The 27,099-nt window shown below is 41.9% G+C and overlaps 1 protein-coding gene and 1 long non-coding RNA gene across 5 annotated transcripts; one reads left to right on the forward strand and one right to left on the reverse strand.

Annotated features, from left to right (window-relative positions):
• The first annotated feature begins 1,404 nt into the window (after positions 1-1,404).
• LOC115558566 (semaphorin-7A) lies at positions 1,405-26,299 on the forward strand. 4 transcript variants are annotated; one of them, XM_030376776.1, is made up of 14 exons: positions 1,406-1,619; positions 1,718-1,854; positions 3,691-3,732; positions 4,519-4,620; positions 4,977-5,082; positions 6,354-6,461; positions 6,673-6,827; positions 15,204-15,376; positions 15,762-15,870; positions 16,337-16,532; positions 17,121-17,236; positions 22,575-22,726; positions 23,112-23,203; positions 24,294-26,299. In XM_030376776.1, exons 1-14 carry the CDS (start codon positions 1,529-1,531, stop codon positions 24,629-24,631), a joined length of 1,917 nt encoding a protein of 638 aa, XP_030232636.1. In that variant the 5' UTR covers positions 1,406-1,528; the 3' UTR covers positions 24,632-26,299. The 4 variants fall into 4 exon arrangements, with proteins under 4 accessions (XP_030232638.1, XP_030232636.1, XP_030232637.1 ...); XM_030376777.1 differs by having other exon boundaries at positions 24,297-26,299; XM_030376778.1 differs by lacking the exon at positions 3,691-3,732 and having other exon boundaries at positions 1,405-1,619.
• LOC115558567 (uncharacterized) lies at positions 19,143-22,693 on the reverse strand. Its single transcript, XR_003979348.1, has 3 exons — positions 22,425-22,693; positions 20,164-20,259; positions 19,143-19,767 (listed from the first exon to the last, which is right to left on the reverse strand). It is a non-coding gene; the product is annotated as an uncharacterized LOC115558567 (long non-coding RNA).
• Positions 26,300-27,099: the final 800 nt, after the last annotated feature.

The following is a 27,099-nucleotide window of genomic DNA, read 5'->3' on the forward strand; positions in this document are numbered from 1 at the left end:
TACATTTTCTTCTCATGCTCTCTCTTCTTCCCATGCCTATTTTCATGTTTGGCAATCTTTTAAGCCTGCCTGTTGGCGCAAAACTAGCCGGTTGTTAATTTCATGTTCTGCCCTTAAGGATATTGTTAGTTTGCCTGATAAGTTAAAGGCTTCTGAAATGCTTTGTTTTTGAAATGCAGCCAAATAAATGTTGATATTGATGCTTGCTCTGATTTGCGTTAAAGGGCTGTTAACCTTCTGACTTCGGATGACCGTGAATTGGCGGTAGACTATTGTATTATAGTTATTATCTCGTAGCCTAAATTTGAATGCATGTTCTTGTATAATAAGCCAAGCTCAGTCAGTCTGTTGCGATATCGAAATATTGTTGAAAACTTAAACAATTCAACAGAATTATGAAATAGTCGGCCTCATGTTATACGAGCAGAACTAAACTACAAGGGGAAATATTCGATTCCTGACCACTTTTACAGTCTATATATATATAGACCATAGGTCTATAAAGTGACGCGCCAAAGCATAATGCATAATTGCGATTCCAAAAGCGCTCTTCTTTGTTCAGATCCAAGGAGAGCGATCGCGGATGGGTCCGTCCAATGCAACGAAACTTTTTACAATGCAACAAAATATTAAAGAGCATCAAGCGATTAAAATCTCTACTATGCACAGATAATATAACAGTATATTAGTCAGTCATTTTTATTAGGTTAAACAGGGATTTGATAACGTTTTTAATTTAAGGACCACCCACAATTGGTCTGGCCCACCCACAACGAGTAACCCCTGACTGCAGCTCGCAGATCGAGGAGGAGCTAAATGTGGGCGGGCTTAAACGTTTAACTCCGCCCACATTTAAGGAAAATTCCGCGCAGTATCATACGTTCTCCCGCTTTCGAGCGGAGGAGCTAAATGTGGGCGGGCTTAAACGTTTATGCCAGCCCACATTTAAGGAAAATTCTGCGCAGTATCATGGACCAGACGGAAATACGTTCTCCCGCTTCTGTCTTTGGTTTATTTGACTTAGCTAATATAATTGTGTACGAGTGTACGAAATAATATGTGTCTATACTAAAAAAGACATTTGAAATGACAAGTTAAAAGTAGGAATGTCTAAGTCTATCAAATGCATGAACCCTTTTCCATATTACCGGTAAGTCATTGTGCTGTGCTGTGCTGTATTGATGTTTGAGAATGTGCTGCCGGATCTCCGCCACCATGGCGCCCGAGAGGATAAAACCATGGGTTAAACGTTTAGACCCACCCACATTTAGCTCCTCCGCTCGAAAGCGGGAGAACGTATGATACTGCGCGGAATTTTCCTTAAATGTGGGCGGAGTTAAACGTTTAAGCCCGCCCACATTTAGCTCCTCCTCGATCTGCGGGCTGCAGTCAGGGTGAACTTGCCCACAACTGGAATCCTGACGCCGTGCCTGGCGCAGCCTATATAGGTGACAGTAAGTTAGTGAGAAGAGTGAGAAGAACCGACGAGAAAACAAACCAGAGACACCAATAATTCAATGCTCCTATCATGAAGCTCTTTGTCGCATTTATATTATACATGTATATTATTCTGGCAGAAGCCCACAGATCCCCGGATCCAAGGCTGGAGTTCACACATGGTAGGCTATTTAATTTGGTTTTGGTATAAATTTATCAAATAAGATCGATGCAATACAACACTATCACAACTATTACTATTATTTTTGTTTGATTCCAGATATGAAAATGAAGCGCATTACTCTTCCGCACAAACAAACCCATATACAACTGGTCGAAGATGGGGCGAATAAAGTGATTATGAAAGCAGATCAACACCTGTATTCTCTCGAATTTGCCCAGGAAACGAACATCACAGTAGGTCCAATCATTATTTAATCCGTGATTATTTAATTCATTTAATGTTCTGGCGTGTAGGCCTACTTCCTCCGTGTAGGGGAGACCGGGTATGGTTGTAACACATTTTTCTTCAGCACCTAAATCTACATTTTCTTTTAAAGCTACAGTTCTGGACCTTTTAGGCAAAGTACCGACATTTGTCTGCAACAAGTGCGGCAACCATTTAAATCTCCTCAACTATATCACTTAATTCGTGAGATTATGCCAAATACAATGTATACCTTTGTTACAACCTCCTACCCCACTATCGGGTAGATTGTAACACCTACTGCGGTAGGTTGTAACAGACAAAATGCAAAAAAACAATGGGACTCCATTTGATATGCCGATTTAATGATAAGCATAAACAACAGGGTTTGAAAATAGATTCACCAAACAATATATTCTTAAACTGTACTGTAAATGTAGACATATGCATCCTGTGGGTGAATGTGTGCGCGTGTGTGTGTCTGCGTGTGTGTGCATGTGTGTGTTACATTGGCAAAGGCAGGCTGGATGCCACACACATCTATATGCCTAGCCTATATGAAAAATGGTAGGCTACATTCTAGGGATGGGCACGAGTGGTAAATTCCAAACTCGAGTGATCGAAGGAATTCCTCGAGGATCAATCGAGTACTCTTTAAATCAAATCTATTTTTAGAATGCAACGCATCTGCAGCAGGAATAGGCCTGATGATGAACGTCAATATTACCAACCAAACATGTAATGCTTATTCTCCATCAAAACAGTCAGAGTTATCAGAGTATTCATTATTTATTTTTGTTATTTACCGTTCAAAACACATTTTCCTTACAAAAATAAATATGCGTCTCACAATTTAAATCACGTCGAACAAGGCCTGTAACAGTTTAAAAAAAACGAAACAAGTAGCCTAACCATTGCAAATAATTTAAAGCTGCAAATAAAACGGCATCAAATGGACTATGGAAATACTCAGCGTTGTGATCTTCTCTACACGCCCGGGATTACAGCTGCGTCTTGCGGAGGTGAAAATAGCCGACACACTTTCACTTTCACCGTTGCTGCGGGTCTGCTTTCCCGAACTCACCGTTGTTTCAGGAGCATATGTTGCCGCATAGTACTTTCTGGTAGCTCGATTTCGCTTGGCATATTTTACACTTCACCTTATGATCTCCTATTTCTTTAGAGTATTTCAATTCTTCGCTGCGGTTTGCTTTAACCGCCATCTCTTAACTTTTTTAATTCTGGCGTGCCTGCGCACGGAACGCGCCATGGAAATGGATGCATTTCATTTTCTTTGTGCCCACGTCATGCGTTAGTGGCGCCGACAGAAAATTGATACATTTGCTTCAGAAAACTTTGTTTATGTGTGTATATGCAAACTCGAGTTTGCCTGTCCACCAACCGAGTTCATTTGTAACGAGGAGTACTCGAGTAATCGATTCCTCACGCCCATCCCTACTACATTCAGTTACTGTAGGTATACAGAAAAAATATAATCGTATAAAATACAATCCATTCTTCATATAGAGAATAAAGATCATATTAATGTTATGAACAAAATATAAAAAGCATCTCGTTTATACTTTATGTGTATTTTTGCATCCATGCATATCAAAAATAGATGAATGCATGTTTAATTCAGTTTAGACTTGTTACTTTGTGTTTTTATAATATGAACCAGTGGCATAATGGTTGTTGTTTGCAGACCTGTTGCTCCCCCTCACCCCACTCCTCACTTCTTTTGGTTGAATACTTTCAAAATGAGTCTTGTTTGTCGGGTGTCTCCATATCTTCGTGATGCACACATCTCTTATCTTCCTTTCCAGACTCTTGGAAGCCGATGTGAAGGAGGCAGTCCTCAAGTTGAAGTGTGTATTACACCACATTTATAGCAAGATAAACGGAATCATGCATTTAAGGGGTGTAACGGTACACAAAAGTCACGGTTCGGTATGTACCTCGGTTTTGAAGTCACGGTACGGTACAGGACGGTACGGTTCATAGTTAAGGGGAAAAAAAAAAAAAAACTGCTTGATATCAACAACGGAGAATGGCCGTAGATCAGCAGCAATGAAAACACCAATAGACTTGGTTATGGCATTTGCATTTCTGAATTCCCAGACAGGGGTTGTTGAAATAGCCGGTTTGACTTAGTTACTTATTACTTATTTACTTGGTACATTGTTTACTTTGCACATTAAGGACCAATAAAACACCAAATACGATTTGAAAAGCTTTGGAAGTTTATTTACAACACTGCTTACATGGTTTGTAGTCAACATAAAAGATCGATCGGGCGGCGCATTGCATTGCGTCACCCCGACACCCCGACGGAAAACTGCAAATGCTCGTTATGGAGTCGGATTACGGTGTCGGAGTAGTATACTTTGGCTAAACGGTCCGGGCGGAACTCAGACTTCAAGTTTTAAATTCTGCATTGCAAAACAAGCCTTTACATTCGCCATATTAACGCTACGCCACATTTACGCACCGCGGTCCAGCTCTGTAACCACCCAGAAGGGCCTGTACCCTGACGGTTCGGTAAATACGTGTATCGTAACACCCCTAATGCATTTAGCTGGAGCATGATCTCAGGCTATTCAAAAGAAGACCATCTGATTGAGTTCACTAATTGTCCCTCGTTTCTTCTTCAGCCCTATGCGTACAACATCACTGTGCTGCACAAACTGAAGGGGATCGAGAACCAGGTGTTCCTTTGTGAGACAAGTGAAACAAGGACGAAGTGCTGCATCAGGGTAAAACAAACCCACAACACCTCCACCTGAATCTTTACAATACACAAGCCTGGGAACACATATTATGTATTCATGTTACATGTTTCATGGTAATCCTGCTTGGCAAGTCACTTTTGCATACATAAATCAAATGAGTCAAATGCAAGTCAAGATATTTGTTTTTTGTTGAATTTGTTATGGGAATTGTTCTTGGTTTTCCATCAGAAGAGGAGGAATCGACCTGTTATCGTGCATGCTGACGATGTTCTTTCTTTTGGATAACATATCCCATAATATCGAAAAAATCAAGGACTTTGAAAAGATCTTGCATTATTGCCACACTGGATCTCTAACTATGTATCTCTATTTCATTTCAGGATTTGTCACCATCTGGAGAGTGCAGGGCCCCAAAGCGTCTAGAGGGAATCAGCAGCACCATCAAGGAGTACCGCCTCCGGGCCGGGGAGCCCTCGCTCTTTATCGGTGAGCCTTAAAGGGCTGATTATGGTCCCACTTTCACGCAAGGCAAGGACCACGCAGAGTTTCGATGCAGTCGTGAACCTGTTTTGGTTTTGTTTCGGGTTTTAGTGAGCGGGCCAATCAAGGCCCTTGCTGCTGCGTCGCCTCGACGGAAGGTTTCCATTTTTGGGAGGCGAACGTCAGGCCCTTGCGGTTGACGCAAGGAGGTTTCGCAAGGACGTAAGGGGTCCGCAACCCCCTTGTGTGCGTGAACGTGGGACCATAAAGAGCCCTTTAGTCTGAGCCTCGCTCTTCATCGCGGAGCCTTTAGTTGGCACTAGGTCTAGTAGTCTCTCATGCTGTCTACAAGGTCTTCAATAAGGTATTGAATTCAGTGAACACATTTTAAGCTACAAGAATTCAATTCAGTACTTAAATACTATGTTTATACTGACTGCTGCCGACAGTGGAATGTCAAACTTTAAATAATGGTAATTTAGTCACAGAATTTTTATTCTTTATTAATGGTATTATTATCATTATATTTATCACCCAAATAATGTCCCTCGGTGTGCCCGTATACCCATCCTGTGTCTGGCTGGCTGTTTAATAAGCCTGGGGCTGGGGTCAAAGATATCATATCTGAGAGGCAGAAGTACCCAGCAGTACCCGCTGCTGAGCAGAAACACCATGACGAAATCGTCTGCAAACTCAGTGATTCAACGCTTCCCATATCGGCTTTGGCCGTGTTACTGTACGGGACAAAGTAGGAGGTGACGGGACACACCAGCGGGTGGATTTTATCTGAACCTTCAGGTTAACAAATCCATCAGCCAACCTTTCAGGGATCAGTGTCGCAGATGCTCAGTTAACCTATTGCTGAGGAGGATCACATGTCTTTCTGTAACCTTAGGGGAAGTTATCTCCCAGTCAGACCGGCTCTTCTGTCATTTATGTAAAGTGTGTTCATCTCAACAAAACCTGCTGCCGAATGTGGATTAACTCACAATTGGCAGCAATAAAAACGGATTAATTGTCCATGAAGCACTCGTTACACTCTAACCTTTAGCATCGATTTCCAATGTCTTTCATGAACACGTGTAAATGAATACAGAAAAAACAAGGAGGTACATTGCCACAGCGCAAGAGGTTGTTCACTAGCTAATTTACTTAGGCTATTTTTATCCCCAGAGGACGTGATTCCCTTTAATTATCTCTCCTGCCAAAACCAAACCCACCACGCCTCTCCTCTATGTATGATCTCTAATTCTGTCTGTGTGGTTTTCATATTTCAGAGGCACAAGGAAGTGATGTGCTTTACGTCACTCAGTCCAGCACAGAGAACTCCATTGGGATCTACAAGTTTGGTTCGGACCGGGTCAGACCCACCGCCCCCGATAATGGTAAAAATTCTGTCTCTCTATCCTCCTAGTTCAGAGGAATGATAACTCACATGACGAGATTAGCTTAATGATGTTTTTATGGAGGCAAATGCAAATAGCTGACACCATGGGTTCAGGAGTGGCATCCATGTTTAACCATGACAAACATTGATCTTCACGCCCGTGTCCCAAGGCACACAATCATGTTGACGTTACATTTGTTCTGTCTTAGCTCCGCTCCCGGTAGAGCCCCATTACATGGGCTTGGTCTCCTTTGAGGGTACAAACCGGACGCAGGACAAACTGTATGCCTTCTTTAAAGAGAAGAACACGGCTGGTGATCCGGAGAGCGACATGTGGCTGCCCTTCGTGGCCCAAGTTTGCAAGGTGAGTTTGCATAATTTGCATTGTCAATTTGAATAGGCCGGAGAGTGTTTGCAGAGTGACTCTGCATGGCCAGAGCACATGTTTCCACTGAATGGCGCTGATAGCGATGAGGTCCTTTTGTCAGTCAGCTTTCCCCTCCCTCCTCCCCACATCGTGACCCTGGTCGCTCTGTGAGACGTGTTTTGTTTGTGACTGTGGAGCTTTGCCTGTTCCGCTGTTGTCAGTCAACATTGAAAACCTGTTGTATTGGAACACGACGGGAAGACCGCCTTTTTATGGAGATCATTTTCATGATTGGACAAATTCAGAAGGAGATTCCATAACCAAAATATTGTGTTTACTGCAGAGCGAAGGGACTCGTAACACTAGGGATGGCCGTTTGAATATAAAGCTATTTGATTTTAATATATAGCTATTTGAGACTTATTTTAAGACATAAATATCAGTTACTGCACCTTTAACTTAGCATGCAGTTTATCACCATGTCGTTTAGATATTCCATATAGAAGAGGCCTACTCTCACCCAAAAAAAACAATCAAACCCAGTACCCAGAAAAACCACAAGTGGAAAAAGGAAGTGATGGCTAATGTGTGCAAGATAAAAAACGCGAGCACTTTTCGCCAGAGCTAAGAAAGCTGCGATATATCAAGGCCAAAATACCTTTCTCACGAGAGCTCTGGCAAAAACTGAGGTCTAGAGCAGGGGTCGGCAACTGGTGGTCCGCGGGCCATATTTGGCCCGCCAGACATAATATCGCCCCACCAGATTATTCTGAAGTTATATGATTATTTTTTATTTATTTTTTTTGAATATCGAATATCTATATCTGTTAGCTTAAGTGTAAACGGCCGGATACAGTGACATTTTTTTTCTTTCACAACCGCTTTTGAATTTAATTGTATCAAATCCTGCTACTCCCGGAAGGTTAGAGACACACTCATCACGGTCACGCGTAAGCTGCGAGGGGCTTAGCGGGAGTTATTGGAAACTATGCAATATTCAATTAAACTGAACCCCCCTCTATAGGCCTATATATAACAACCATGGCGACCCGACATTGCGTATTTTTGTGTCATACTGCACGTAGAGAAAGGCAGGAGCTGTTGACAAAAGTTCACAAAAGTTTTAAGATGCAAGCTCTGAGACTTTGCTGTTTAACGCAAGTAGAGTCCTCGCCTACAGCTCTTCTAATGGTGAGCAGGCTAGGAACGGAGGTTTGTGTGTGTGCGCAGTCATTCAGCACCCGCCATGGTGTCTGTATATGTGCGTGTGTGTGCGCGCAGTCAATCAGCACCCGCCGTGGTGTGTGCGTGTGTGTGTGTGTGTGTGCAATCAGTCAGCACCCGCCGTGGTGTTTGTGTGTGTTGTGTTGTGTTGTGTTGTGTTGTGTTGTGTGAAGTGCTTTAAGAGTGGTTGGCTGCTTTTTTAGGTCTCCACTTAAAGGTTGGGTATGGAATTCTCTTTTTTGGCCATTTTTGTAAAATGACTTGAAATCCTTATCATAAACCACTTAGTTAGAAGTACTGACATGAAAATTAAACAAGTTAATCATCTGTGGAACGGGTAGAGCTTGACAAACTCCAGCCAATGATTTCCAGAACCACCGAGTGGCATTGGACAGTAAGTATGTCAATGAAACGGTCGTACTGCACTCCCCTTCCCCCGCTCCCCGCTCGTGACCCCTTCGTGCACATACTCAAAGCTCGTGAGCCAGAACAAGCTTCTGTTTGTTGTTATCCTGCGGTAGCTACCGGAGCTAGCTAACTAGCTAATGGCTCGCTATCGCGCATCTGTGTTCGCGCTCGTGCATGATTGCGCGTCCATGTACTTGGAATGGGTGGAGTCAGAGTCTGCGTTGAAGGAGAGGGGGTAGGAGCATTTGAGTTGGGTATTTTCAAAATCTGCTGGCGTTTCGCAAATCCCATACCCAACCTTTAATGGAGCGATTTCTTATATGCTAGATTACAGCTTAGTTGATCGCTGTCGTGTGTGTGTGTGTGTGTGTGTGTGTGTGTGTCTGTGTGTGTGTGTGTGTGTGTGTGTGTGTGTGTGTGTGTGTGTGTGTGTGTGTGTGTGTGTGTGTATATATAGTATTGTTTTTTTATGGAAAAATCCACTCAACGGGAGCATTTGTGCCAGGCAGACACACGGCAAACTGACAAATTCGAAATAGATTTTTGTACGGTATCTCCCTGCTTCTGAAATGTGCGCACATCTCCACCCACCACTCGTCAGCTGGTTTCCGTCAGCATTCCACTGTGCGACCATCCTTTTGCGTAATGCGGATTGCGTATGCCCTCATACATTGTGGAAATCATATGCTGGATGCTTTATTCTTTGTGTTATTTAGTTAATGATCGGGCTATAATAAGACCACGTTGGCTATGCAATCGCGGACAAATACGATGCCCTGCAATAGCCGCAATTATTCTCTCACGCACCATGATGAAGGAACAAATGTGTGGTAGGAACTAGGAACTAAAGTTCTCGTGTATGTTTACTGGAACCCACGCCGGCGAGAGACAACTACATTCCGATTGGCTGGCGGTCATTTACAGCCGAAACGCTACTAGCTCATTTGCATAGAGTTGAGCTGTTTTCGACTCTCATTTACAGCTTTAGAACTTTATCAATCCCCTGTAGGAGATATTTGTTAATGTTTGTCCCTATAAAACAATAATGGTAAAAAAATTAATAAAAAACACGACGGTAACTGAGTAAGTCAAACTGTCCAATCTGAAGGCTCTACTAGCGAAGAGAAGTGAGTAGGGGAGGGCGTAGCCTAACTAGTTTGTGAATGACCCAGAGAAACGCAACGCAAATTCAATGTGAACATGCATGAGGCTTTAATAAAATCCCGGACGATTTTGAAATCCCGCAAAACATTTTTTAAAAGTGTCTCAAAAAGAGGGCATGTCCGGGCAAAAGAGGACGTCTGGTTACCCTACGTACGGGAAACACATTTGATTCCTACCTGTAACACTGTTAAATAGCGGCCCAAATTGGTTGCCTCTATCCTGATAATTTCTCTGCGTGAGAAATATGAAGTGTGGCGTGTGAGCTTGTGCATGGGTTGGGCTTGTGCATGGGGCAAGTCCCAGGAATCTCCCACTTACGGCTTCCATGAAAGAGAACCAAACTAATTCACACAAAAGCGTTCATGCAAATCTAGCATTAAAGGTTAATTTAAGGAAGTTCTCTCCAGTCACGCTGAAAGTAGTTTGCTAGTAGTAGCGCTTTGATTTGCAGTGTCAGAGATTTCTGAGAAATCTGAATGCTGACTAAATTCTCAGAATTCTGACACTGCAAATTATTGCACGCTAGTGAACTACTTTAAAGAAAAACTCGACATCGCGACCAGGCGACAAATGACTGGTGAGAACCTTCTTAGATTAACCTTTAATGCTGGATTTAATTATCAGAATTCGGATTTTATCCAAGTATTCTGACTTTATTATTAGAATGCTGAATTTATCTCACAATTCAGACTTTATTAGCCTATTCAATTTCTGAATTAAGGCGAGACACGGCAGGCAAAATCATCGATTTTTCAGTCACTGGTCAATTTTGATATTTTGGGCTATTTGCACCATTAACATGTAATGTTTCACTCAAAAGAAAAAAAAAAGTCAAAACAAAACATTTAGGTGTTTGTTTTATTATAGTTTGTCAACTTGCGCCTCTGAATTTTACAGAAGATTCACCAAAAGTTTGCTTTATTACGCAACGTTTCAAATTAAAGCCGGTCTCTGTCATATGTGTTCCGTGGTATCGTTGGAAAGCACTCGATCTACTGCACAACATAAAACTGATATCTGATTGGCTGGACTCGATTTCCGACAAGACGATTGATTTGAATGTATCACGTGGTATGCTCTCTAGCTTCCTGGTTAGCTTTGGCCATAAAATCTTTAAAGGCCGTTTTCTCAAAATGAGTTTTTCCTCACACGCCAAGCAAGGAATCTCCACTTCTGTAGCACCTACATACACCAAACTTTAGGATCTTATTCTCAGCTACTATATGGGATTTGGTGATATATCATTCTTGGCCTGATTTACATGACATTTTATACGTAAAAATAGGGCGGCAATACATTTTTTTAAGGCATTGGCAGTATTTTCTGATTAACTGGATAACGAAAGGAGATATCCATAATCCCCTTTGTAAATATTTTTCTATTTAATATAGTCACAACATGAAAAAATAATTTTGAGCCTTGCTTTTTCCAATGGTCCGATTCTTCGTTTAAAAATATATGCACATTTGCGCATATTTTATTAGATATAGCCTAATTAGCATATCTTAACATACAATTACAGAAAACTTCCAATGCATTTTCTTCTTCTAACCATTTGGCTATTCAACCGGTAAAGTTTCATAAAGATATCTGTAAGTTAAAAAATAAATCCTATTCACCTGCCGTGACTCAACATAAAATTCTTGTGATGAATAATCTACATTTGTACAGTCGATGTGCAGCACTTTAATTCCCGTCAACTTTTCTTTCTAACACCAGCACTTCCACAATTATGCCCATATTCCTGACTGCTATATACAAAACCATTTATAGCGCATCTATTTTTCGGCTGCAAGTGGTAGTCGCCCTAAATGCAGCTTTAATGTGGGCTCTGATTCTGAATGAATGCCGCTGCTGAACTGTGTGAATAAATAAAGGGAACTGAAATCTAGGGATGCACCGAAATGAAAATTCTTGGCCGAAACCGAAAACCGAAAATGAGGAAACCAAGGCCGAAAACCGAAAACTGAAACACCGAAAGAAAATATTACGACAATTATTAGTACCATTTAGGGTTGCCGCGGTATTCGGCCTTAGTTTAAAAAGGTTAAAAGTTCGGCAGTTTGTCCTTGCACTATTTTATTTATGATACATACAAACCTAATAGATAGGTGTCCTAATAAAGCGTTGGAACACGCAAGAACGGTAACCATAGCAACGCTGGTATACAAACCCCGCAAAGCCCAATCCCTACGAGAGCTCCCCGCACTACGCCCATCCGGAGGCGCAAAGAGCTTTTGGCCGTGATATTATAGATAAAATTATATTATACTATTATATATAGAAAGTTATAAGACGCTGTCGCCGAGAATTGAAACAATTTATTAAATAAATATTTGTGAGATGTCATTACTTCTCCTGAGTTTGCTTCCTATTTATGTAGAATATATACCCCTACTGTCCACAAGCATCACCCCCCCTCCCCATATGGATTTGGAGAATTGTTGCCACGTCCCAGTGGTGGAGGTATCATATATATGAAAGAGGGCAGTCAATTATACTATAATGATCAATTAGGAGGCTGAAGCCCTAAAGGAAGTGATTCAATAGGTGACTGAATTTTGGCCTGAAGTTCTTCCCAGACCTACACCCTAGCCATCCAACATGCATATCTGAGAATCAGGCCTCTCTTTAATAATGACAAAAAGTTGTGAGAGAAATACACATTAACTTTTTGTTATCTCATAAGCGGCGTGGTGCTGGCTCCTTTTGACCTTTTGACCCCAGACTTCAAAAACGTGGCCACAGGCCAGCTGTGTCTACACACCTTAAGCCACAAATGTACACCTCCATCCCACAAAAAATGGGGACTAGAAACTAACCTCTGTCTTATTTACATTTACTGTACTGTTGGAGGTCACGCCCCTTTTCCGGCCTTTTCGAGATAGCCAGGGATACTTAAATGTTTACACACATTTCCCGGGGCCCCGAGAACGACATATCCGAGATTTGGAGTTCTAGCCCTTAGAGAAAAAAAGTCTTCCCAAATGGACTGTCATTTGGACAAAGCCCCTCAGAAGTGTTAGCCTGGCTCCGCCCGCCTAAGTACTTCCGCTCAATTTGAATTTCCCTTCAGTACTAGGTCTGGACCTGCTGTATGTAATTTGGTTTTCTGCGCTACCACAGCGTGCGCCCAATCAGCGAACAGAGGGCGTGTCTGAGAACAATGACATTGTCAACGATTAGACCCAGCTTCGAAAGTTGACTGCATACATCATCTCTAGCCTTACTATAAAATATTGACTTACAATGTGCAATTTTTCCCTGATATATTAAATTTGACGAACAAAACCTGCAGCTGTCGTTGACGGACATTTTCGTGCAGACGCGCAAGGTGTTTGGTTTGTGTACAACCTGCGCGTGATTCCCGGCGCATGACACACGTCACAACCAAACGTTAGCGATTGGTTATGGCAGATCCAGAGTGGCACTGGGCAGATCCAATCATTTTAAACTTCAACAGACACCCGCCTTCAAGTGAGTTAACGTACGAGAGTCTGGTAGAACCATGCTACAGAAGTGTTGCCTGCAAGACCTAATGGTTCAGAATGTGGTGGAAAAACAGTTTTTGAGATAGGAAGGTCCTACCGCCCTAAAATTTGAATACCTTATTCTAGGGCATAATGGGACCCCCGCACCGAAACTTGGCCCGGTCGGACCCCGAGGGCAGGAAGGGGGGGCCTTTCCTGCCTGAAACTTGGCCCAGTCGGACCCCGAGTGCAGGAAGGTGGGGCCTGGACTTTCATAATCTTCGCTTGGTGAATGTAAAGGATGTTTGGTCGGATGTTATGACGAAGAATCATAATGTGAATGGGAATATTCTATCAATGTCTTGATATCATCTTTCGTCTCAACACTTCTGCTGCAGCCGCTTAACCCTCATAGGGTGTTCGTTTTTTTGTTACACAGGAGGTGCTGCTGGGTCTGGTGGACCCATTGCATTTTAGGCCTTTTAATTCAACATAATCAAACTTTTTTAAAAATACTCACCAAATGGTTACTTCAACCCAATTGCAAGTAATATAAACAACACATATGTTAAATTTGTTCACTTTACCTTTGTTAAATCACATTTATGAATAGAGGTGCCACTCGTTTTTGTTTATTTTCGTATTAGCATGTAATAAAATAAGGAAATGCATCATAAAACAGGCATAACTGGGAAATTATCAACATCATTAGAAATTGAAACATACTCAATAACATCTGTCTGAACAACACATTAAAGCCTTTGAACACAGCCATTATACGTATATCAGTATATATACCACACATGAGGGGCAGAGTCTCACTGTGTGTGTATTGCATATGTATTTTTTGCACTGGTTGCATGTATATTGTGTTTTATATTATTATTTATTATGTATATTGTGTATTTGTCTTTTACGTTTCGGAGCTGGCTGATGCTGATCCTCCTCTTCAAACTCATTGTCAGACTCTGAATTTTCAGAAATGTTATCCTCACTTTCTGAAACTGTTTCCTCTGCATCACCATCAAAACCCTCTGTCTCTTCAAATATCAACTGTAAGGCAGTCGGCTTACAGCTGATCAAGATTGAGAATCGCTTTGCAATCTTGATCAGTTGTGGTATGGAACCACGCTGACAGAGATTTTTTATAGTGTCAGATCCCCAAGCTTGGTTCCCGCAAGACAGAGGATGAAATGTGTGGGAATATGGGTGTAGATAGTGTTGGGTGCTCCAATGTTGCAACGTTGTGCGGGAACAGTGGGTGCACACTGTGGGTGCTCACACCAAGGGCCCATTCACCTGCTTTACTCTTGTCCTCTCTCTCACACACACACACACACACACACACACACACACACACACACACACACACACACACACACACACACACACACACACACACACACACACACACACACACACACACAGGAGAAAGGGAAAATGAGGGTGCACAGAACCTCTGATTTCCACACTTAAACTAGCTCCGGGTCCACTGGACCCGAACACCCTGTGTGTAATATAAATGTGATGGGGGGGTATACAGGGGGGGGTCCTTGAAAATGTTTGCTGATTCATGTTCCTCACAGAAAATGAGCCAAAGCCAATGAATCTTAGTTCAAAAAAATTATTATTTGTATCACTTTTATAAAGCTAAAAACTGAAAACGGGTCCCACAGACCCGAACACCTTATGAGGGTTAAAGTCTCACTCCGAGAACCTTAAAATATGAATCAATCCATTAGAAGTATGAAAATATCTTCCCGGTGGCGTAACGGGGCAAACAAGGTGTGCTTTGACATCTACGTTTCGAGGCGATTGCAACAGTGCAACGAGAATCCCCCGTATTAGCCACCTGTAAAATCAGCGGCCATAAACCACCCTCATTTCCCCATGTTTTATCAGAATACAGCCTGTAACCTTATGAATAGGTCTATTCATACTGAATATAAAGGTCAGCGTTTGTTTATTCTTGGTTCCTGTGATGGCAACAGGGGGCTGTGAGGTATAATTATCCGATAGGTATTCGAATATTTATACACATATATATCGCCTTATTAAAATGTGGGCACTCTGATGACTGTTTGTTCACCCCTCCCCCCCCTCCCAGGCTGACACAGGTGGTCCCAAAACCAAACTGCAGTACCAGTGGACGTCCCAGTTAAAAGCCCGGCTCTTCTGCGGGGACAAAGCCAGCAAACAGCACTTCCCGGAGCTGGTGGGCGTGGCCTTCTATCCCCAGAAGGATGATGACAGAGTCTACGGGCTCTTCCGGAACGAGTGGTAAGCAGGTTGAGACAGTGAGTATTGATGCAAGACAGGGAGAGAAAGGTAAACAAAGAGGGTGTAATGGAGAGAGGCAGAGGAAGATAGAGCGGGAGAGATGGAGAGAGTAAGAGAGGCAGAGGAAGATAGAGAGGGAGAGATGGAGAGAGTAAGAGAGGCAGAGGAAGATAGAGAGAGAAAGGTAGAGAGGGAGGAATCTATTGCTCTGCTGAAGAAAACCAGGGCTTCAACGTTTGACTCAAGCAAACGTTAACTTCCTGTTGACATGAGGAAATAAATTCTTCCTCAGTCTTTCTCTATTGTGGCGTCAGAGCTTACGAGATTTTGTTGCTCAAATCCCCGCCCTTTTGACCGACATGCTGTTGGCTTCCCTCCTCTGTAGGAACATGAGTGCCGTGTGCGTATTTCCTGTACACGCCATCCGCAATGTCTTTGAAACCTCCTCCTTCAAGGGAAACAAGGGGCTGCCCCCCGTCCCAAGGCCGGGCGCAGTAAGTATTGCGTACAAAACGGTTCTGTTGAATAACCATTAACCGATAATAACTACGGACCATAATGAAAGTTTAACCTCTGTGGCCACTGCAAAGGCTTTCAAAACGAATGCCTGACCGATGGGTCACCCTGCAAGGCTGTAGTGACGGCTACGGGCCCGGGGAAACCAGGCTTCAAGGCTCGACATTCAATAGGCTATGGTTATCGTTGTTGTCCTGCATGAATTAGATGTACCTTAATGTACACACTTAATGTAGGCACTGATTGTATGTTGTACGTCCTTGCACTTGAAAATAGTACTAAGCATTGTTTAGCGTCTTATCCTAGCTAGCTTACCCCTCCCTCTTAGGTAGGGGTAAGGGTTAGCTATATTCCTGGACGATGTTCCTGGACTCAGGACACTGAGTTTAAAAAACACTAACCCTGGTGCTCCGACCCACCTGAATGGTATCTCTGTTGCTTCAGTGCCCCTCATTCATGGGACAGCACAGCAAGCTGCTGGAGAGGCTGAGCTTTGTGCAGAGTCACCCCGAGATGGACGCTCGGGTGTTCCCGGAGAGCACCCCCCTGTTGGTCAGCAACCACCACTACACACACATACGCCTGCACGCCGTTGCCATCCAGGGGGCGGGCCATCACGTAGTCCTGTATCTCTCGCTGGGTGAGTAGTGTGTGTGAGTGTGTGTGTGCGTGTCTGTGTGAGAGTGTGTTAATGTGTCTGTATGTCTGGTTGTGTGTGTGTGTGTGTGTGTGTGTGTGTGGATGATCGGGTTACAGATGACCTAGTGCCAGCTCATTTCCTCACTGATAACAATGGCTATTCCAGAGAACAACGTGCTTGTCATTGTACAGACACTGACTTATTGTTAGGTTGAACAGTGTTTCTCTGTTGTTGAGCAGACACCAGCTGTTCTGCACTTTCTATAAAACATTTAATGAAAAAAAAAATATATATATATATCGAAAACTCGATTATATTAGTTTTGTGGTCGTTTGACGCTGAAATCGAAATCGCGATCAAAATACGATTAATCGCCCAGCCCTACCCGGGGTAGGGCTGGGCAACCTAGCATCGCCACACGTTGCACTGGGGCGATGCTAGGTCGGCCTCGACGCTCAACCTCAAAGTAGACACGGCCTCATGTGGTGACGGCTGGAGTTTGAGATGGAGTGACAGCCCTCTTACCTGTCCTATACCTTCTCCCATGTTCACCATTCCCCTCGCCCCCTGGGTTCTCCCCTCCCACAGAGAGTGGCAAGATCCACAAGCTTCTGGAGCGCAAGAGCGGGGCGTTCATCATCGCTGAGTACAGCCCGTTCAGTGACAGAACACACGTCGTGGACATGATGCTGCAGGGGGATGAGGTGAGGAACACACTGGAGATCATCCTCCAGGGCGATCCGGTTAAGGAATACAGAGAGAAAACAGAGCGAACTGTGCGAGAACACAGAGAGAGAACAGAAAAAGAACAGATAGGGAACTGTGAGTGAACACAGATAGAAAAGGCCAACGTCCTCCACAGTGATAAGGTCACCGACTTTGTGTTTCTTGATCTTTTAGTTCAAACTTTACAAAACTATAAACACATCTCTGGTGTGCTCGTGTGTTGAGCCCAGGAGAGTCCTGCTCACTGTTCCATAGGTACCGCCCACGCCAGGGCAAGCAGCTGCACTGTTTACGCTCTACAGGTCTGGAACAAACCTCAACAATCATTTGAATCAGGGCTCAAAATATGGTCTACTTTCCAGATCTTTGATCAACAAATCTTATATTCTTCAATACTAGTTAGTTATAATAGTTTTTAATTCTTGTATTTTATATTTCTCGCTCTTTTATTCTCTTTCAATGATTGTCCTTTTACATAATTTACATGTGATGTCTTCCCTTCAAAGCAATTTTAATGGCCTTTTTTTTTTTATTGGTACGATATCTTTAAACAAGCTTTTAACACATGGCTGAAGTTGATGTCACTTTGTGATTTTGAAGATTACAACCACAGTGATCCGACGAAGTGAGAAAAAAACGTGTGGTAAGACACGAGGCCTCACCCTAAAAAATCTAAAGTTGGGCCAACTTACAATTTTAAGGCAACAAACTGCAATAGAATGTTAAGTTGGGAATGACAACTTAACATTTTAAGTTCTGCTTTTGAGTTGGTAATACTTTGAATTTCAAGTTCTACTAACTCAACCTGAAGTTGCCGTAACTCACAATCTTCAGTTAAGAAAACTGTAAAACCTTAGTCGTCTTGACTTAAGTCTAAGTTGCAGTAACTTGTAATTTTGAGTTGAAACTACTTTAAATTAGGGATGTCCGATATTGGCTTTTTTGCCGATATCCGATATGCGATATTGTCCAACTCTAAATTTTCGATTCCGATATCAGCCGATACCGATGTCGATATTTGGGTTATTTTTCCTCAAACCTAATTTAGGTAACATTATATATCTCCTGTTGTGGAATTAACACAACATGCTTAATGTTATTGTGATGCCCCACTGGATGCATTCTTGAATGCAACAAGGCTTTCCAAATGTTAACTTTGTCTGTGCAAAATAAGAAAAATACTTCAACTTAATTTAAGGGAAAAGTGCCATGTTTATTTTTATTTTTTTAATGGTCTCAGACAACAGTTTGGATTACACTCTCCTTGAGATAATCTTGACAATGCCCACAACAAATAGGGCAAACTTGACTTCACAAATGATAAAACATTGTACCTGAACAACTATGTGCAACATAGCAGTATGTTTCTTTAACTAAAACTCAATAACCTTAATTGAATAAATGCACAAATATGAGTCAATTACAATGTGCACTGTACTGCACAATTTTGAAAACATTTATTTGAGCTATAAAAAAAAAAAAAAAAAAAAAAAAATCGGTTTTAATGCAAAAAAAATCCGATACCGATATTGACAGATATTACATTTTTATGCTAATATCGGGCCGATAATATCGGTGGGCCGATAATATCGGACATCTCTACTTTAAATCCTTAATCATCCTGATTTAAGTCTAAGTTGCGGTAACTCACAATTCTAAATTAAGAAAACTTTGAAACCCAAGTCATCTCGACTTATGTTTACTTCGGTAACTTGACATTTTAAGTTATGAATACTTTAAATCCTTAGTCATCTTGAATTCTCAAACTTGCAATAACTTTGAAATATGAAAACTTTAAAGCCATACTCATAACTCAACTTCAACTTGCAGTAACTCCATATATAATACATCATGCATGAAAGAAATTACAGGGGCTATAATATCTCAATTCAAATCTTTTTTTATTGAACATGTCTTGCATGTCTCAAGTGCTGTGCAAAAGCACAGAAGACCAATAGCTCACCCGATCAGGTGAAACAGTTGCTTTCTTAAAACATTGAAATAACAGCACGTGCTGTATTAAAATGCATAATACAGCATTATTCCTATAGACAGGAAGAGAAGAGATATTTGGGGGACTGAGTAAAATAAGTAAATATACAAAAGGGAAGCTGCAGCATGAACATTAACAATTTAAAACAGGCCCAACAAGTTTGTTTTCAACAGAACTTGCAGCTCAACATTAGGTTCTGACACAGGGTTACAGAAGAAGTTTGTTTTTGAGGGATCTGACTCTTGCAGAGAGATCTGTCCGCAGCTCCAAAAAGATCTTTTGAAACATTTCAAAGGTGTATCGCAGTTCCTTGGGAAACTGGATGTTCAGAGCGTATATCAGCCCAAAGAGCAACGCAAGGGCCGTTAGCAGGTCAGGGAGGTCTTGTAAGACGATATGTTCTTCTAAAACCACAGCTACATTTTGAAGTCTTGCAGGAGCGGAACTGTGATCCTCCATCACAGAAAGTATCCCCACTATGAGACCCCTTGTCTTCTCCTCTTCTGGGTCAGTATCCTTGTGATGACAGACAAAGACAAATGTATGATTAATAAATGAAACAAAAGGTTTGTCTTTTCCTATGGCTCAGAATAAGCTCTTACTCTCAAATAACTATAAAAAATATTACATTTATTTTACCTTGAGACACTTATGTTAAAAAACAGAACATTTCCATCTCGTAAGTTTCAGACTAAATAAAGTAATAGCCAACGAAGTACAGCTTTTTACGACACTTAATGCATTGACATAAAGAGGGCAAGGAGAACATTGGAATGGATAAACTGGATGAAAATAAAGGGCAGAGAGGTTAAAGTCAATAACAGAATAAACATTATGATCCAAGCAGTCTATTTTACAATATTGTTAGTAACAGTATAATCCAAGTGACGGTTGCTACTAATGACCACTCACCAGACAATTCCTGAACAGCTTCTCGTGACTCTCACGGAGAAATAAAGGAAGGCCCTTCAATGCTGCGGTCTGTCTGTGTGCTGTTATGTAATTTGTCTTAAACACAAAGAGATGGATAAAAAACATTACTACAGCGATGTTGCTAGGTACGCGTCCTGCGTCCCTGACGCATTAAAATCTGAAAGGACGCACTAAACTCACTATCCATGCGTCCCGGGGACGCATCTCATTTTCCCCATGAAAAACGATACATAGTGAACATTAAACAACTCGTGTTTAATCACAGTAACTGGCCAAAGAAACCTTCATGTGAGCAGATCGGACAAGCGCTGTTTCAACCCTCTGCGCTCTACTCGGCGCAGACGTGATCCCCTGTACAAAGTATCGCGACATGCTAATTTAGCCGCTACCAAAACAACTAGCTCGTCACCGCTGATTTCATTTCAACAATTAAAAATACGAACTTCATAGTAAATAAACCCACGTTTCCACTCCTCGATGCTGTGCTCATTCGTGTCGAATGAGCAAATCAAACAGGATTTTTTTGCAATCCTTCTGATTGAATATATGTACATTTATGACAAAATCGTGAGGACTAGGCTTCTGACACACACACACGCACACACAAATGTGGCGCTCGCGCTGTAATAGCTCATTGGCGCCACCAAGTGATCATTATGTGCAAATGCACAGCCTCTCATTAAAATGACTTAGGGGTCATTGGACCCCTCTTGCGGCGCTAGGAGTAAGTAAAAATGGCCCGGCGTTTCTAGTGTTAAACATGAACGGTTGAGTACTCCAGCTCTAACCATATCATACCACCATCAAGGAGTTTAACACTATTAATTTAATTTAAGAAATAGAATAATAATAAAAAAGAAACACATTTTTTAAACTGGGGAGTCGGGACCCATTGAATTTCTCAGGGACCCACCCAACTCGCCACCTGTGGGTCCCGGGGACTCACTACATTGAAAACCTATCAACATCACTGTACTACAAAATCAAAGTAACATGTACTAAAGTAGAGAGCAAACAGGAAAACGTCAATGGTGAGTTTATCTGATATATTTCGTCAAATTTAATCACACAATTTAGTGTATCACTGAATGAAGCATAAACTATATATGGTGTGCCCGCATGCACGCGCCCGCCTGGCTGAACGGCTGAAAAGCACAACATGCCCCAGCGAAAACGCTAGTATTCATTAGTATCCACTGAAATACAACAACCACACAATAGAACCCACAAACAAACCGTTTAATTAAGGCAGCTGTAGACCGGTCTTACACGCCGTAAAATCTGGTTTTTTTTCCAATGGAGTCTGGTGACTTGGAGCTTATAAGGTACCAGACTCCATTGAAAAAAAGTGTAATCGTACGGCGTGGAAAACCGTCCGACAGCTTCCTTAATTTAACAGTTAGTTACACATAGCTAGAAGTGTATGCTACTGTATTCTTGCAATAACGAGATATGTCTAGTAGAATACCGAGTATCTGAACTTGCCGGTCTGAAAGGACTGCAGTGCCGTTCTCGCACGACTGCGCTGTTTGCTGCTTGAACATACCGAGACAAGCACCGCAGGCCTCGTCCTAGCTTGCGATAAGCTAAAGCTAACGGCGACGGCAAGCATTATTTATTCTGTTTAGGGTCATACTATCGTCAGTGAAAATGCATACCTTATCCACTTATTTATCGTGTATTATATTCACATTCATGGAAAAAACTCACACTTCAAGTCTAATTGGAAAGAAGGTTAAAACTTGCCTGTGTTGTCTCCAGCCCTGACGAAAAATGACTAGTCACTCGTGTGAGTTCAGGTAACAAACCTCAACTAAGAAAGTTGGCTTTCCCGCATTTTACGACAAGGACATACGAGTTGCCAGAACTTTTTCACTTGTTGTGCACAGGTTGTGCATCCCAACTGAAGGAAATAAGTCGTGTTAACTTACAAAATGCTGTTGAAACATAAAAAATGCATGGTTTGCTGGAATTACTTAGATTTTGAAGTCAAATATGAATAATTTATTTTTTCAAGTCTTAAAAACTTAAAATACTTTTTTAGGACAACAATATTAAGTTGGAGTTTTTATGATGACAGAGGACGGGAAGTCAGGCTGACCTCATAATAACACTCTGTTTTTCCTCTTCCCCATTGTTTAATGGTAAACAAAGGTCATGCATGCACACATTTACTGCACACAATGTTAAATTTGTGCACATCAACTTAAGAGTGGAAAAACAAGATATTTAACATTAACCTTTGAATGGACCTGGCTGATGTGTGTCTCCTGATTCCCTTCAGGAGCTTTGTTTAGGCTCTCAGATGTCTGGGGGGTCGTAGGGTCGCCATCTTGGCCGCTCATCACTTTGAGGAGGTGTGACGATGCTCTATGTTTGCTCCGCCTCAGATGAAGCTGTATGTGAGCTCGTCGAGGGAGGTGGTGCAGGTGGAGATGCAGCAGTGTGACCGGTACGGGCCGCGCTGTGAGGACTGCGTGTTGGCCAGTGACCCCTACTGCGGCTGGGACCGGACCCACTCAGCATGTGTTCCTTCTACAAAGTAAACTCTTATTGTGAGCCCGATATATATATTCATGGGTTTCCTCTCTCTCTCTCTTTCTCTTTCTCTCTCTCTCACTCCTGTAGATGCTCTATCAGTCATGGTTTCCCCTCTCTGTCTTCCCCTGTGTGTGTCTCTCCCCTCTCTCTCTCTCACTCTCACTCTGAGACATAACTATATCCATTAGTACCGTTTCATGTGTGGTAAAAGAGGATATGCAAGCTTCTCTGAAAAAGGTCACCTGCATCGGAGATTGCAAAAGTTTGCATGTGGTTTTGAAACCAGTTCCTGTTTCCGTAACACCCCGCCCCTACATCAAAGTAGGCCTACACACACTCCAGTTATGTAGTTTGGCGTCTAAACTTTAAACCTTTGTATCTTCCAGGGAGACACTGCAGGATGTGGAGGGAGGGAATCACTCTGTCTGTCCTTCCAGAAAAGGGTACTTTGGGAAAAGTACTTTGGGAAAAGTACCAGGTGACTCTGAGATTCTTATTTATCGTCGTTACACAACGTTCAAAATCCATCCAATATGGATGGACATATTTATTGATTGATCTATGAATATTCAAAAGTACTTAAATGTTCCTTCAACCAAACAAACAGACAGACCCACACTGAGGCAGATGCATGAAACCACACTAGTTTCACAGGTGTTTCCTACTGGGGGATATAATTCAGTTTGTGGTGTACCTGATGGGACCCCGATGGCATCCTGTATGAAAGAATAGACATCAAATATCTCCCCTGCCTCTGCCTGCCTGCCCACAGCCGTGACTGATCTGGTGCAACCCTCATGCTAATGTATAACAAAACCTTTAAAACCGTTAGTTCATCTAAAGTTATGTTAATTTAATTTGGCCTTTAATGCGTAGTGCCGCTGGTTGCGTCTTATATAGAATAACATCGTAAGAAGACTTCTCCTCATTCAAGAGTAACTGGCCGGTTGGCCTCCCAGGTGAATGGCTGATCTTGAGTGAATGGTGAGTAGGACGCAGAGAGCTTCCAGCCTCCAGATTAAACGCTCATTGCCTCCCTGGGGTTCCTGATCCACCATAGTATAACATTCTAACAAATGAAAGGCGTCTGTCCCTCATTGCTGTCAGGATTCCCCAACTCATCGGGATGCAGGGTCCACCCCTTTATTCTGCCTTTCACTCCATCCCCGTTTGTCTTAACACACGTTATACAACAGTTTGGTTGATCCCGAATCCTCTACCTAACTAGGGGCGGCATGTGGCTCAGTAGGGAAAGCGGGTTGACTTGGAACCCGAAGGTTGTTCGATGCCCGAGTGTCGAGGTGTCCCTGAGCAAGACACCTCACTCTAACGGCTCCTGATGAGCTGGCTGTCGCCCTGCATGACAGACACCGCCATCTGTGTGTGAATGTGTGCATCAATTGGTGAATGTGAGGCAATATTGTAAAGCACTTTCAGTGGCCACTTTGGTCCATTTACCGGTTACCATTTAGTGAGCACATTTGTAGAGATAGAGCAACAGTTACGCATCAACAAACTCCACCTCCTGAAAGAATAACAGAATTTCCCCTCTGTTCTTCCTGTCCCAGAAGAGAAGCACTCAGTGGCGAAGTCCAGGCACTTCCTTAATTGTCCCGTCACCTCACGCCACGCTGAGTACACCTGGCACGGTCCCGGGAACGTCACCATGGCCTGCAAGGCCACGGAGAATGGGTGTGACCTCCCGATCGACAGCATCAGCCCCGAGAACCAAGGGGTCTACAGTTGCATGGCGGTCGAGCTGGGCTACAAGAGAACTGTGGTGGAGGGGACGGTATCTCCATCTGCCGCCGGTCCGGGGCGGCACGGGGGGTCTGGTGTCGACTGGGTCGTGGCCATCAGCCTTCTTCAGCTAGCAGCCATAATTGTTCTACAGAACACAAACTAAGGACCTTCTATGAAGACCTCAAGGTGTTGGCTCACTTCCCCAACACGCAGCAACTCTGAGCAATGGAGGAACAGAGAGGTTTGCATAGAAGTCTACCTAGCTGAAGTTAAAATGAACAATTTCAATCTACATCTCTATGAAATGCCCCAGGCAGGGTTTCTGTCATTAAGTATAATTTTCCACATCAAGAAATGTTTAAAGGTGACATAGTATACCACCACGTTTGACTGTGATTAGCCGTTATAAGCCATTTTGAAAATCTGCCTCCTTAAGTGGGTGTGTGGTTGTGATGTCAGAAGAGGCCGATTTTCAAAACGGCTTGAAAGGCTAATCACACTCACACCTGGTGGTATTTGGTATAATATAGATAGATAGATCGATAGCTCCTTCATTGTCCCCTTGGGGGAAATTTTCTCAGTGAATAGACGGATACACATGACCGTTAAAACCCAAAATCATATTTCCCACGTAGTTCAAGGACCCATATAAGGTTGTTGGCTTTTTAAACCAACAATTGAAACCTTATTTTTAAATGTTTGTTTAAGAAGCTGATGGATTTTGGATTGAATGACTGGTTTGTCTGCTACCTGTGGGTAATAATTCAAAGGTAGTGCAAAGTGTGTGTTTTGAATTTGCTAAAATTTGCATTTGCTGCTTTACTCTGAACTCTCTCTCTGTAGTTGTGTTCCAGACTATTCAAATTAGTACCCAACAGTGTTCCTTGTCCCTTTTAAATAAAACATAAGCAGTGTAGAACATCTTAGCCATTTTGCAGTCTACATCAAATGAGATCAGCTTTTTTAAAAAGTAAAGCCTTTGCTGGCCTTTTTTGCTGAGTTCCGTGTACTGCTCCCACTTCAACTTTTCTAAAACCACCCCCAGATACTTATACTCATGGAAAGACTGTATGGGCTGCCCTTGGATAATCGTTTTATGAAATGCTTTGTCTCTCCTAAAATATGTCACCTTTAAAACAAGACTGTCACGCCAACATTAGTTTATGGAGGTTAAGTACAGCTCACAGAGAAGGCAGCAGAACACCTTAAGATTAAGTATTGGAGAATAGAGATTCATTTTCGTAAAACTGGATCCGGCCTTTTGTTCCCGATTGTTATCTTCTTAAGGGGAAACTAGTTTGAAGTATAAATCTCCTTAAACTGCCATTATGTGCACATGTTGTAATATAATGTAAAAGATCTCCTTTCTTTTTGCAATTTGCACATTTATTTATTTATGTAGATTGAATTGCTGATTATCATATCAATTTACGCCATTCTCATTGGCTCACTATTGTTAGAGAAATATTTGTTACATTTTATATTTGTATTCTTTTGAATCCGTCTTAACCTAGATATTCCTGAAACTCATCAAAGGAAAACGGAGAGAAAATATTGTTTTCGCCCATATGGATGTTCGACTCAGCAATCTAGGAGTTTTAAGTGTAGAGTCAAAACAAGCAAAAGTCCTAGATTTTGATGATTCTGGGAATCGCTTTGCTACAAACCACAATAACCGCAGAATACGGCTGTTGTAAGATGAATCTATGGAATGTTAATGTATTTTGAATATATTAGAGGCAGGGATTTAAAAGTTAAAAAAAATAATGGTTTTGGCAATTGTGTAATTGATTTTCTGATAAATGCACAGCATTGTGGCTTTTTACTTTTACAGCGTTAGATCAAAAGATCGAGTTGGTGGGTTTTTTGAAACAGACCTGAAAAGCTGAGACTAACATGCAGATTTTACTTTAGAATCTGAGTTAAATCAATACACTCCTTTAGAAATGTGAGTTAAAATGGGTCAGAAATGAAATTCTTCTTGATGATGTTTTTGTATATATATATAAATATTAACTCATAAGTAACTGCAAGATAGTGTATTTGACAATTACACCACTGTCTGAATTAATATTAGGATGTAGAGTTACAGCGTATACATGCCTTAAATATTCCCTCCATTTCAAGATGCCTTATATCAGCTTTAGATTTATGTGCCACCCCAAAATAATCTCTGGTCTCAACCTGACCCATCTCCGCCACTGCATATATAATATAAAAATATATTATTGATTCGAGTTCTGCGTACAATGACTAATGTAATGGAGAAGTCATAGTGAAGGTATGAGGAAGAAAGTGGAGGCATTCACAGAAGTATCGGATTCTGATACCAATGAATGGAACTGGCATGACATGCTGTTTGTTATGCTAAACGGAACTAGTTTCTTATTTGCGTGTTTTCATTTCTCGGCAGATGAGTCAATTCCTGTTTTTATTTATTTTTATTTGACCTTTATTTAACCAGGAAAGTCCCATTGAGATTAAAAACCTATTTTTCGAGGGAGTCCTGGCCAAGAGGCAGCAACAAATAACATATATACACTCACAGTATTACACTCACAACATATAGACAGAAATTAAAATGATAAAAAACAGTTACAAGTAAATTAAAATTCATAAAAAACATCTACA

This window comes from Gadus morhua, chromosome 14 (assembly GCF_902167405.1).
Source record: "Gadus morhua chromosome 14, gadMor3.0, whole genome shotgun sequence".
Classification (NCBI taxonomy): Eukaryota; Metazoa; Chordata; class Actinopteri; order Gadiformes; family Gadidae; genus Gadus; species Gadus morhua.